This window comes from Podarcis liolepis, assembly GCF_965112155.1.
Source record: "Podarcis liolepis genome assembly, chromosome: 7".
NCBI classification, from domain to species: Eukaryota; Metazoa; Chordata; class Lepidosauria; order Squamata; family Lacertidae; genus Podarcis; species Podarcis liolepis.
The window spans coordinates 87,242,090-87,255,391 of NC_139561.1; the positions used below are offsets into that span (position 1 = coordinate 87,242,090).

At 51.2% G+C, this 13,302-nt stretch overlaps 2 protein-coding genes across 3 annotated transcripts in view; one reads left to right on the top strand and one right to left on the bottom strand.

The window, feature by feature from the left end:
• The first annotated feature begins 365 nt into the window (after nt 1–365).
• Nucleotides 366–13,302, top strand: part of NOVA2 (NOVA alternative splicing regulator 2) — a 78,328-nt gene continuing 65,391 nt past the window's right edge. Inside the window, exon 1 of one of the 2 annotated variants that reach the window (XM_083515907.1) lies at nt 366–1,398. In XM_083515907.1, coding sequence (XP_083372033.1) covers nt 1,182–1,398 — 217 coding nt within the window. In that variant the 5' untranslated portion in view covers nt 366–1,181. Of the gene's footprint in view, nt 1,399–3,718; nt 3,861–13,302 lie in introns of those variants that run through there. The other variant, XM_083515908.1, reaches the window with a different exon arrangement.
• Nucleotides 5,042–13,302, bottom strand: part of NANOS2 (nanos C2HC-type zinc finger 2) — a 136,303-nt gene continuing 128,042 nt past the window's right edge. The window contains exon 2 of the mRNA XM_083516041.1: nt 5,042–5,157. The gene's annotated coding sequence lies outside the window, so the exon portion shown is untranslated. The remainder of the gene's footprint in view (nt 5,158–13,302) is intronic.

Sequence of the window (13,302 nt, forward strand, 5' to 3'; positions counted from 1 at the left end):
GCTCCAGGCAGTTTCTTGTGGCCCCCTGTGGGTGGTGGTGCGCCCAAGGCAGAAATCAGGGTGCAGAGATAACTCGGGGGAAGGGATGGGTGGATGTGATGGAAGAGGGGCAGAACCCGCCCCCCCTCCGTTTCCCCTTCTCCCCTTCCTTGCTCCTCTGCCCTACAGCGCGCAGCTGCCTCCTTTCCCCTCCCTTCCACCTGCTCCCCCCTCCCAGCTCTGTCAAAGCCCCCAAGGCAAAGAATAGCTCTTCTCTCTCTCTCTCTCTCTCTCTCTCTCTCTCTCTCTCTCTCTCTCTCTCTGTCCCAACCCGCCCCCCCCCCTTCTGCAAGCTTGGCCCAGCTCCTCGCAGCCAATCTGCTGGGGGGAAAGGAGGGAGGTGGGTCTCTCTCCTCCAACGTCAGGGGCTGGGTTCCTAAGCTCTGCCACCGCCACCGCCTGCCGCCCAGGACAAGCGGAAAAAGAGGGATGCTGTGAAGAAGAAGCGGGCCTGGGGGGGCTGCTTGCGCTTTCTCTCTCTCTCTCCCTCCCCTCAACACAAGGCGCCCCCCTCCTCTTCCTCTCTCTCTCTCCTCTCTCTCTTTCTCTGTGCGTCCGTCCCCCCTCCAGCCTCTGCTTCTCCCCCCCCCGCCTTGCTTGACCCTTTCCCCTGATCCCCCCCCCCAAAAAAAAGGGCACCTTTGGGATCTGTTTTCCAACTGGGAGCGAAGGACAGAGGGGACATTCCTATTTTCCCACCGGCGCGCGCGCGCCGCTTTCTCCCTGTCTCCAATTCTCCCCTGTTTTTTGTGGGGTGCTAGTTCCTGACTTTCTTCAGGGTTTTTTGTGTTTTTTTTCTTGGCCTGAAGGGGCGGGCGGTGGGTGGGTGGGAGGGAGAGGGTCACAGAGGAAGTCAGACAGAGAGAGAGAGAGAGAAAGGACTCAGGAAAGCTGACCTGACTGCGACCCACCCAAATCCATTTTGCATTCTCCTTTGTCAATTTCACCTGGCCAGCAGGTCGCAGGTCTCTTTGCTCTGCGCTCCCCCCCCCCCCACTTTCTGGACACACCTCCCTCCTCCTTCTCCCAACCCCCCCTCCCTTAAAAAAAAAACCCTAGCATCCTTTCTTATCTCCCCCCCCCACCTCCCCCTGCTGGAGTCTCACGGGTACCGCGGAGGGGAAGTCCTCCGCGCCCTCGGCATGAAAATGATGGCAGGAGGATCGGTGCACCAAAACGGTATCTTCCCCTCGGCAGCTCCTCAGCAGCAGCAGCAGCAGCAAGGGGGGCCCCAGCCGCAGCAGCAGCCCCCCCAAGCCCCTCCGCAGTCCCACATGGATTCGGACCCTCCCGACTCTAGGAAAAGGCCGCTGGAGACCCCCACCGAAGCCATCAGCACCAAGAGGAGCAACACCGGAGGTGAGTGGACTTGGGGGGGGGGAGGGACTGGCAGCCAGGGAGGCTGCCAAGGGGCAGGAAGTCAGGGGTGACCAAGGCCTCCCCCCCCCAAGACATATGCACACACTCCCGGTCCACTTCGCATATGTGTGCACTGCAAGTGGGGTGGTCTGGGGCGCAGGGCGGCTCTAGGGATATCCAGGCACCAAAAAGCACCTCGGTCTCCCAGAGGCCTCTTCCTTGAAGCTATTTGTCTGCTGCCTCCCCCCCCGCCCCAAAATCTGCCCTGCAAAGCAGCCCCCCCTCCCCATACCTCCGGACAGCCATATATCTCCATCCTTTTCAGGCGCCTCTTCACTTAAGCAGCCCCATCCCTTCTAATGCCAACCTGAGCCAGATTTCGCACCTCTGCACCAAAGCTGACCCCCCCCATTAAAAAAAACAACCACCCATGTTTGAACCCGGCTCCCTCCCCATGCCTGTCTCCACCTGTCCCCATCCACCTCTCCATCTTCCTTTTGTGGATTTGCCCTCTTCTCCTTATTTTCATTGGGGGGTGTTCTTTGCCACACCCCAAAGGAAGCAATTTGTCCCCTTTTAGCTCTACCCCCCTGCAATAAAAACAGGGGGTTATCTCCTCTTTTACAATGTGGAATTCAAAAAGATGGGTGTCTTTTTCTCCCAGTCCAGCGCTGCCTCTCTGCCCCGTAAGGTTTTCAGGGGATATGATTTAATCTGTTCTGCACCTTTATCCTCACAAACAGTCCCCCTTGTGATTTTTCAAGGCTAGATTTTTACAGCCCGGCCGAGGGGATTCTTTGCAATGTGTCCCCCCCCCAACTTAGAAGGCGTGTGGGAGCGGGGTGCAGAAAATATAAGCTCCCCCCAAAAACGCACATTTCTCTGCAAAGATTTTACTAGTCTATGCAGCTGGTTATGTCAAAATGGAGTCTGTTAGAATAACTGTCTGTTTCCAGGGAAGAGGGGAAAGGAGTGGAGATATTCCGCCCCCCCCCCACCGCTCACACACATATAGACTATGGAAAACCTGTCAGCCCCCTTCCTCTCCTCACCCCCCTTCTATGACTGTCTGCTTGAGGAAATGAAGAGGGGAAGGATGTGAAAATCTGGACTCAAAAGAGGATGCAGGCAGCTGGGTTGTTGAAAAGGACACTGTGTGATCCAGGGATTTGTGGGGCGCTGGAGACAGAGGGAAAGGGAAAGGGGGGGGGTCAGAATAATGTCAATAGAGTATGGGGCGGGGGGAGAAAAAGAGAGCATTTTTGATTTTTTAAAAAAAAAATGTACGCAAAAGGGCTTTAAAAATGCAAATGGTCATTCCTGGCGCCTGAATTTCGGTTGACACTAAAGCTGTGTAAAAATAGGGATTTGCAAAGCGCCTCTCTGTGTCTTTCTCTTTCTGACTCACCCATCTGGGCTCCTTTTGTGAAGGACGACTTCACTTATTCTGCTGTTTCTGAGCCGATAGCAGTAGCTGCGTGCCGGCTCTGTGCCCGCCGGACTCTTTTTAGTATCCTCATCATCATCCTCCTCATTATTATTATTTATTATGTACTAATAATTGGACCTGGTTCCGTTTTTATTGCTTGCGCGTTGATGAACCTATGAAGGCGTGCGCGCTCTCTCTCTCTCTCTCTCATACACACACACACACACACACACACACACACAACACCATCACCCTCCAGATGTAATTAACATTTCGAGATGCGTTTGAGCTTCAGCGTTAGGGCAAGAAGCAATAAATATTGCGTCTGAAAGAGCTCCGGGGTCCTCTGGGGAAATCGACCTCCTTTATGACAGCGTCGGTGATGGGACTAATGGAGCAACTGGAATAAATAAAATGGGGAAAGGCGCGCGGGGGGCGGGGGGCGCCGGACTTATTGTTTTCTGTGTGTGTGTGTTTCACGTTTAAGAAAGAAGGAAGGAATTGGGGGGGGGGTGGAGAGGAGAAGGTGAGCAAAAAAAAAAGGAGCCCATTTCTGGCGATATTCTAAGCATGCCTTCGTAGGCGGGTTGCGTTGGAGGAGGAGGCGATGGGGAAATCGCTTGGCGGGGGGGGGGGTTTGCAGCAGGAGCCTGGCAGCCACATATTTCAGGCTGGCGCTTTGGCTGCCTTGCCCCCCCCCACCGCACCCCTTTGCCAGCCAATCCCACCTTTGCTGCTCAGGGTGTCGCGTTTACCCCCCTTTCCAAGCGGTGCCCCCTACCTCTCCGCCGCCGCCGCCCCCGTTTGGGGTTCGCTGCCCGTGATGGATTTGGGGAGGGAGGGGGGAAGAAGGAGAAGCATTGATGGCATTGCAGGGGGAGTGGGGTGGGGAGGAGTGTGACGGAGATGGAGGGGGACGCCTTCGTGGTACCTAGTGTGCATCGCCAAAGGACACCGATTGCCGAGGAAATGCGCAAGAGCGAAAGTCACGCAGGCCTGGCGGCGGCGGCAGCGAGGGCGGCCCAGCCGGGAGGTTAGCAAAGCGCCTGGGTGCTGGAGTGCCCGCTTGCGTGTGCATGTGTGTGTGTGTGTATGCGTGTGCGTGTGCGCCTCGTTGTGCCACATCTCACGCGCGGGTGAAGGTCAAACTGGGTGGGCTGTTTTGTCCTTACAAAGTTTGGGTGTTTGATTTTCAGCCTGAGCATCCTGGAGGATGGAGAGGGGGGGACGGTACCCAACAATTCTTGCGCCTAGGATCTGATTCATCCCTGCTCCTGATGGGGAACCAGGCAGGTTTTATGGAGTCCTTGGGGACTTCCACAGAGACCAGGATGTCCCCTCCACTCTCTGCTGGTGAAGCCCAGGCCTTCCCAGCTGTGGGGACGTCACCAGCCGGACTGGGCTGGCCGGCCTCTGGCTGCAGGCCTTTGTGACACACTTGACGGGTTCCCCCAGGCCTGCTTGGGTGGCTGAGAAGGGTGCCAGGCCTTGGGAGACGGGGTTTAGGGCACGATGAGGCCTAGCGGCATGCGGAAGCGTTTTCTGCCGCAATTGTTATGCGTGGCACTCTAGACAGAGCTTTCCAGCTTTGGCTTGCGATGGGCCGTGCCAGAGGTCAAGGTTAGGGCTTGGGGCGCGAGTTCAGTTCCTGCTGTCCCTGGGTGACCTTGGCAGGGAGGGTGGGTGGGTGGTGGTCAACGCGTTTCTCCTTCACGCTGCCAGCGTGGCAAAAGCTCCGTGTTCCGAGCGCCGAGCATAAAATGGGTTACGACAGCCTGATGGAGCAGGGAGGCGCGTTGCCTGTCGTACCCCCCCCCAAAAAAAATTGGCTGCAAAAAAACAGCTCCCCCCCCCCATCCCATGCTCTCAGCGGTGCTGCTCCGAGACCCAGTTTCCGAGACAAAAGACCCAAAGGGGTTCTGGGCCTTTTTTTCCAGGGGTGGGTCTGTGGCAATTTGGAACTGGAATTGAGAGTGGGGTGGGGAGCGGGCAAATGCCCTCAGGTCTATGAGCACGACAGAGAGACACCTGTTCGAGTTGGGTGTCAGAAACCCGGGGAAGTGGGTGCTCTTTGCAACCCCACAGCAAGTGGGAAAACAAAGCTTGGGGAACCTGGCTCAGCTCAAAACCCAAGACCCAAACACCTTAAAGTGAAGCAAGCAGGTCGGTGGGAGCTCTCCAGCATTTTGCACCGAGCTATTAATTTAGCAGGGACGCGGGTGGCACTGTAGGTTAAACCACAGAGCCTAGGGCTTGCCGATCAGAAGGTCAGCAGTTCAAATCCCTGCGACGGGGTGAGCTCCCATTGCTCAGTCCCTGCTCCTGCCAACCTAGCCTTTCGAAAGCACGCCAGTGCAAGTAGATAAATAGGTACCGCTCCGGTGGGAAGGTAAACGGCGTTTCTGTGCACTGCTCTGGTTCGCCAGAAGCGGCTTAGTCATGCTGGCCACATGACCCGGAAGCTGTAAGCCGGCTCCCTCGGCCAGTAAAGCGAGATGAGCGCCGCAACCCCAGAGTCAGTCACGACTGGACCTAATGGTCAGGGGTCCCTTTACCTTTACCTTATTTATTGAGCATTAATTCCGACTGGTTTGCAGGGAGGTTAGACAAAGCAGAGTCAAAGCAAGTGTTATATCCCACACGTATATCGCAGCGCAATTTCCCCATCGCTTTTTATATGGCATGAGGTCTGATCCTTTGTGAAAAAGGGGTTTGTTGCTCAAGACGTGCCGGTTAACTGTCACTGCGCAGCCTGAGTGTGTTGGTATGTGACTGAATCCCGACCCCAAAACAGCGACAGTATGGAAGCCGCTTTGGTCTCACTTGTCTGTCTGTCTGTCTGTCTGTCTGCCTGCCTGCCTCCCGGTTACACGGTTGGGCAATGGGAGGGTTATACACCATGCAGTCCATTCTGGGCTCTTACAGAACAAGTTCATTCCCTTGAGGCCAAAGTAGCTGACCCAGAGAAGCAAAGATGTATGTTGATAAAATCTTCGGGGATGTGGCACATAGAATCCTAGAACTGTAGAGTTGGAAGGGACCACGAGGGTCATCTAGTCCAACCCCCTGCAAGGCAGGAATCTTTTGCCCAATGTGGGACTCGAACCCACAACTCCGAGATTAAGAATCTCATTCTGAGCACTGTGTAGTGGTTAGAGCAGGGGTCAGCAAACCTTTTCAGCAGGGGGCTGGTCCACTGTCCCTCAGACCTGGTGGGGGGCCGGACTATATTTTGGAAAATAAAAATGAGCGAATTCCTATGCCCCACAAATAACCCAGAGATGCATCTTAAATAAAAGGGCACATTCTACTCATGTAAAAACACCAGGCAGGCCCCACAAACAGCCCAGAGATGCATTTTAAATAAAAGGACCCATTCTACTCCTGTAAAAATATGCTGATTCCCGGACCGTCTGTGGGCCAGATTTAGAAGCCGATTGGGCCCGATCTGGCCCCCGGGCCTTAGTTTGCCTACCCATGGGTTAGAGTGTCAAAATAGGACTGGGAGACCAAGGTTCAAATTGCCTGAAATTCACAGAATATGGCCTTGGGAGCCATTCGCTGCCTCTCAGCTTGGCCAACCTCACAGGGTTGTTGTGTAGATTAGTGAGGAGAGAGAGCACCATGTCTGCTCCTCTGAGGAAATAAATGCAGTCAATTTGACCAAGGAATCAATACGTTTGGCTCCCAGCAGCTCTTCTGCTGGTACAGAGGATTTAACTGTAAGCGGTGGAGCAGGGACGAGATTTTATGGCTAAGACCACCCTTTCCCAACCTGGTGCCCCCCAGGCAGGTGTTTTGGGCTACAGGTATCTGGCACCAGTCTGGAGAAGTAAAGAATACCAGGAGACATGGTGGCAAAGGCTGCCAAGATGTTTTGTTCAGCAGTGGGCTGCTCAAACTGAAGGAGTGCAGCAAAAGCGTGGCACTTTATAGCAAGCGGCAGCAGGGGATTGGCTGTTTGGGGTCACGTGATTCCCAGACTCCCCCAGGGGGGTTCTGGGCTGTGTTAGCATCGCAGCTTGAGGTGCTTGCCGTTTCCTCCTCCATTCAGGGGAGTCTCAGTGCCCAAAGTCCTGGGCTCCTTTGGCAGACCCAGTTTTGGAAATGAAGCCGCGAGTGCATGGGAGAATTTGGTCGTGGGGAGGCAATCTGCATGTTTCCGAGCACAATTCAAAGTGTTGGTGCTGACCTTGAAAGCCCTAAATGGCCTCGGTCCTGTATACCTGAAGGAGCGTCTCCACCCCCATCGTTCTGCCCGGACACTGAGGTCCAGCGCCGATGGCCTTCTGGCGGTTCCCTCACTGCAAGAAGCCAAGTTACAGGGAACCAGGCAGAGGGCCTTCTCGGTAGTGGCACCGGCCCTGTGGAATACCCTCCCACCAGATGTCAAAGAGAACAACAACTACCAGACTTTTAGAAGACATCTGAAGGCAGCAATGTTTAGGGAAGCTTTTAATCTTTGATGCAGTCATTACTGTATTTTAATATTTTGTTGGAAGCCGCCCAGAGTGGCTGGGGAAACCCAGCCAGATAGGCAGGGTATAAATAATAAATTATTATTATTATATTATTATTACTTTGTGGGCTGCGTCCTGCATCTGAAAATAAGCGTTTGGGTGGAGCGGTGTACCATCTCGGCTGAAGCCCTGGGTAAAGTGTAGGGGGCGTGTGACTCTCCAGGAAAGGACCATCATGGTTGTGAGAGATAATAAAAAGGTGCAGGAAAAGGCAAGCAAAGTTATCTAGGTGCTCCCAACCCCAACCAAGTTCGGAAACTTCAGCTAGTGCAGAATTCAGTCGCCAGGTCGCTCACCGGAGCAAGACGGTTTGAGCATATTACACCGATCCTGGTCCGACTGCGCTGGCTACCAATTAGTTTCCGAGCCCAATTCAAAGTGCTGGTTTTGACCTACAAAGCCTTATCATCATAGAATCATAGAATCCTAGAGTTGGAAGAGACCACAAGGGCCATCGAGTCCAACCCCCTGCCAAGCAGGAAACACCATCAGAGCACTCCTGACATATGGTTGTCAAGCCTCTGCTTAAAGACCTCCAAAGGAGGAGACTCCACCACACTCCTTGGCAGCAAATCCCACTGTCAAACAGCTCTTACTGTCAGGAAGTTCTTCCTAATGTTTAGGTGGAATCTTCTTTCTTGTAGTTTGGATCCATTGCTCCGTGTCCGCTTCTCTGGAGCAGCAGAAAACAACCTTTCTCCCTCCTCTATGTGACATCCTTTTATATATTTGAACATGGCTATCATATCACCCCTTAACCTCCTCTTCTCCAGGCTAAACATGCCCAGCTCCCTTAGCCGTTCCTCATAAGGCATCGTTTCCAGGCCTTTGACCATTTTGGTTGCCCTCCTCTGGACACGTTCCAGTTTGTCAGTGTCCTTCTTGAACTGTGGTGCCCAGAACTGGACACAGTACTCCAGGTGAGGTCTGACCAGAGCCTTAAACAGCTCACGACCGCAATACCTCAAGGACTGCCTCTTTCCATATGAACCTCCCCGAACCCTGAACTCATCTTCTGAGGCCCTCCTTCACGTGCCTCTTCCGTGAGAGGTCCAGAGGGCGGCAACACAAGAACAGGGCCTTCTCTGCAGTGGCTCCCCGTCTGTGGAATGCTCTCCCCAGGGAAGTTCGCCTGGCCCCTTCATCACACACCTTTAGACACCAGACAGAAACGTTCCTTTTTAAGCAGGCCTTTGGTTGATCTGATTTATACCCTTTTAAAATGTGGTTTTTGCGGTGGTGGGGCTAACGGGTTGTTTTTATTTTTATTATGTATTTTGTGGTTTTATATCTTGATTTTATTCTGTCAACTGCCCTGTGACCCTCGTGTATAGGGTGGTATATAATTCAATAAATAATAATAATAATAATAAAACCTCTTAGACAAGGGAGGGGGAAGCTGTGGTCCTGCAGACATCCCCTCAGCCCCTGCCAGCACAATGAAGGATCATGGGAGTTGTAGTCCGACATCATCTACAGCACCACAGATTCTCCATCTGTGTCCTAGAGTCATCGCCATGGGGTACCCTGTAAAGATCTGTGACCCTTGATGGCACCCCAGTCCCTTTTCCTGAATTTTCAGCAGTCTTTTTTTAAAAAAAACTGAACTATAGTTTATAAGTCCTTTCGGAGGTTTAAGGAGATTTTTTTTTGAGGCAGAATTTTAAGAAGAAATCTTCCTCTCGCCTTCCTGGGTTCTGGCTATTGAACTCCAAAGATGAGGATTAAGCAGTTTTTTTATTATTATTAAAATGCATTTCCCCCCAATAATAACATTTAAATTAAAGTTAATTTAATGCCCTCCCATCAGATGTCAAAGCGATAAACAACTACCTGACATTCAGAAGACATCTTAAGGCAGCCCTGTTCAGGGAAGTTTTTAACGTGTGATATTTTAGTGTATTTTTGGTCTCTGTGATGGGTGGGGTACAAATAATAATAATAATAATAATAATAATAATAATAATAATAATAATAATAAATCTTCAGGCCCACTGCCACCCAACCTCGTTGCATCTCTCTGCTTTTTTATGTAACCTGTTGCCTGGAACTTCTTTTGTGCAAGAGGACTGTCAACTGAGCTCTCCTCCCAAGGAGGAAGAGACTTCCCCAAATCAAATCCTTTCCTGTCCAGAGAGAGGCAGCTTTTCCTATTTAATCTCGCCGCCCATCTACCCTGCCTGCCACAATCGCGTATTAGCAGGAGGGTGGCAGTGGAACCGGGGGGCAAGCAGGAAAAAAGAGGCCGTGATACGTGGCTCGTTGTTGATCTCAGGATTTGCAGTTGCAGATCAGAGGCCTTGCAGCGGTTTGCAGCTGTTCCGCGAGAGGCTTTGCTTTTTTGGAGGGGGGGGGAGAGGGGGGGGAAAGACAATAATCATTTTAGCTTAGACGTAACCAATCTGGGGCTAAACAATTCTACTCGCCGCCCCCTCTCCGTGTCAGCTGCATCACTCTTGATTCCAGAGGCTCAGCTGCCATCAGATCAGATGGGAGAGCAGTAGAGGCCAGGATTGAACCTGACCTACTTTTGCAAACCGGAGGGAGAGCGCGTTGACCCAGGAACTACCGAAAGGCCACCTCTGCAGCTCCCAGTCAACACTCACCTGCTCCTCTGCTGTCCACATCGTACTAATTTCTCCACCGTTTATCTATTTATTTTATATTATTTTTTATTAAGTTTTCCATTTTAACAATCCAATCATATCACATTAATTATTCCAAATTATACCAATACATATCATAAAGTCCAAATATTTTGCCAAATTATAAATTTTTGTTGGGGGTTCCCATGCTTCGAGTTCAGTAGGGTCCAATCATCTCATATTTCTGCTGCTTTTAGTGTTCACCAGTCCCATCTTTCAATCCTCTTGTTGTTATCCTTTTTCTTCTTTATAGCCTCTGAGTTGTTTCCACAGGCGAGTTAAAGTAAGCAATATTAGGCTTCTGTGTGAACTTTGTATGGCTCTCCCTTTTTAAAAAAAATAAAGCTGGTAAGTCTTTTGTTTGCAATAAATCCTCACACGCTGTTATTTATGCCAAATCCATCCAAAAGTCCTCTTCGGGTGGCAGACGCCATCTTTCTCAGTTCTGATGAAATAGAATCTAGGCGGTTGCTCATTAATTTTCCCAGACAAGTTGCACCATAAATTAGCCTTTGCAGAGAAGATTTGCCATTCTCCACCGTTTATCTAAATGCCGTTTCTCTCCCTCCCGTCTCCCGTTTTTTAAAAAAGGGGTCTCAGCAGGAGGGCTGGGAAATGCTCCTTAACCCAACCTGGTGCCATCGAGGTGTTTTGGGTGCCCTCGCAGACTGTCTCTGTTTTAAGCTGGGATTCAGATACAAACCAGCCACGTTGTGCTATTGGCATTGATTTGGAGCTCTTCTGCAACAAACCAGCTCCGCTCCACTTTTTGCTGTAAGGAAAGTGATGGAGAAATCTCCTGGAAAGTACAGGGTAACATTTGGTTTGGTGCGGTGCCATCGAACTTCCCCATAGATGAGTCGGAACGAGGGCTCAGTAAATCGCCAGTCTGCCTGCAAACCAACAAGGATGAATCCTCAGTGAAGAGGTCACCTAGAAGTGACCTTGGACTACAAATCCCATCAGACCCTGGAGATTATGGGAGTTGTATTCCAGAACTTCTGAAGGGCAGCAGGTAGACAAAGGCCTTGATCCTTTGATGCTCCCACCATCAGTAATGGGCCAGAAGGACCAGGGATCTGACTCACTATCCAAGGCACATTCAAGTGCTCATGTGTCACAATTATTATTATTATTATTATTATTATTATTATTATTATTATTATTACCCCATGCATCTGGCCGGGCCTCTCAGCCACTCTGGGCGGCTTCCAACAGGATATTAAAAACACAATAAAACATCAAACATGGAAACTTCCCTAAACAGGGCTGCCTTCAGATGTCTTCTAAAAGCCAGATAGTTGTTTATTTCCTTGACATCTGATGGGAGGGCATTCCACAGGGCGGGTGCCACCACCGAGAAGGCCCTCTGCCTGGTTCCCTGCAACTTGGCTTCTCGCAGGGAGGGAACTGCCAGAAGACCTTCGGAGCTGGACCTCAGTGTCCAGGCAGAACGATGGGGGTGGATACGCTCCTTCAGGTATACTGGACCGAGGCCGTTTAGGGCTTTAAAGGTCAGCACCTTTAAAGGCTTTTTTTAAAAAAAAAAAAGTCCCAAAATGCATATTCTGAGGGAAAATGCATACCAAAATGCATGTTTTAGAGCAAAATGCCTACAGAAATATGAATTTTCACGCATTTGAACAACAGTCACAGTATGATGTAGAAACAGGGCAGGACAAACTTAGGAATGTTGTTGTTTAGTCGTTTAGTCGTGTCCGACTCTTCGTGACCCCCTGGACCAGAGCACGCCAGGCACTCCTGTCCTCCACTGCCTCCCGCAGTTTGGTCAGACTCATGCTGGTAGCTTCAAGAACACTGTCCAACCATCTCGTCCTCTGTCGTCCCCTTCTCCTTGTGCCCTCCATCTTTCCCAACATCAGGGTCTTTTCCAGGGAGTCTTCTCTTCTCATGAGGTGGCCAAAGTATTGGAGTCTCAGCTTCAGGATCTGTCCTTCCAGTGAGCACTCAGGGCTGATTTCCTTCAGAATGGAGAGGTTTGATCTTCTTGCAGTCCATGGGACTCTCAAGAGTTTCCTCCAGCACCAGAATTCAAAAGCATCAATTCTTCAGCGATCAGCCTTCTTTATGGTCCAGCTCTCACTTCCATACATCAATACAGTGGTACCTCGGGTTAAGAACTTAATTCGTTCTGGAGGTCTGTTCTTAACCTGAAACTGTTCTGAACCTGAAGCACCACTTTAGCTAATGGGGCCTCCTGCTGCCGCCGCCGGAGCCCGATTTCTGTTCTCATCCTGAAGCAAAGTTCTTAACCTGAGGTACTATTTCTGGGTTAGCAGAGTCTGTAACCTGAAGCGTATGTAACCCGAGGTACCACTGTAATGTATATATAGCAGACATTCTGGAGGAACTTCCATTCCTCCTCACCACTATGAGCTGAATAAAGAGCATGACATCCATTCTCCACTCCGAGTATATTTCACTGGCCCTCCCCACGTGTGAAATGTTGGCCTTGGAGTCTGTGATTTAGGCACATGGCAAGTTGGATTTAATTTGCTGTTGGTGTGCTGGTTTCTCCCCCCCCCCCCATTTTCATTTTAATGGTGGGCATCACATTTAGCCTTTCTGTTGCTCCCAATTTAAGCACCAGGTGTTTTGCTATACATATGTCAAGCATTCGACAGTGACGTTTTTGAATGGCCTACGGTTCGAGATGGGAGCTGCTTGGCCCTGGAACTGGGGGCTAAGCTTGATCTCCCCCACCCCTTCGAGATAAAGCTTCTGCGTCCTTTTCCTGATCTGCATGGTCGCCCTGTTTTTATGGTCAGTACTTAAGCGCCCTCGCCTTACTGCTGGCCCTGGTCTGGCGCTGTCAGTGGCTCTGTTTTGCCCATCTGTAAAATGGGTATTTTAAGGTTCTGCCTTATAAGAATTAAGCCTGGTGAACTTTCATCTTTTGAGAAACAGTGAGATGAATGGTTGAGGCCTGTCTTGAAAACCCTGCTCCAAAGGTGTAGAACAGGTGTGTCTAACACATCCCGCCTGGGGACCATATCTGGCCCCACCAAGACCTCACTGATTTTGCTGCCAGCGGTAAGACTTCCTTCCTTCCTTCCTTCCTTCCTTCCTTCCTTCCTTCCTTCCTTCCTTCCTTCCTTCCTTCCTTCCTTCCATCTTCCTCCCTCCCTCCCTCCCTCCCTCCTTCCCTTCTTCCTCCCTCCCTCCCTCCCTCCCTCCCTTCCTTCCCTCCCTCCCTCCTTCCTTCCTCCCTCCCTCCCTCCCTCCTTCCCTCCCTCCTTCCTTCCTCCCTCCCTCCCTCCCTCCTTCCTTCCTTCCTTCCTTCCTTCCT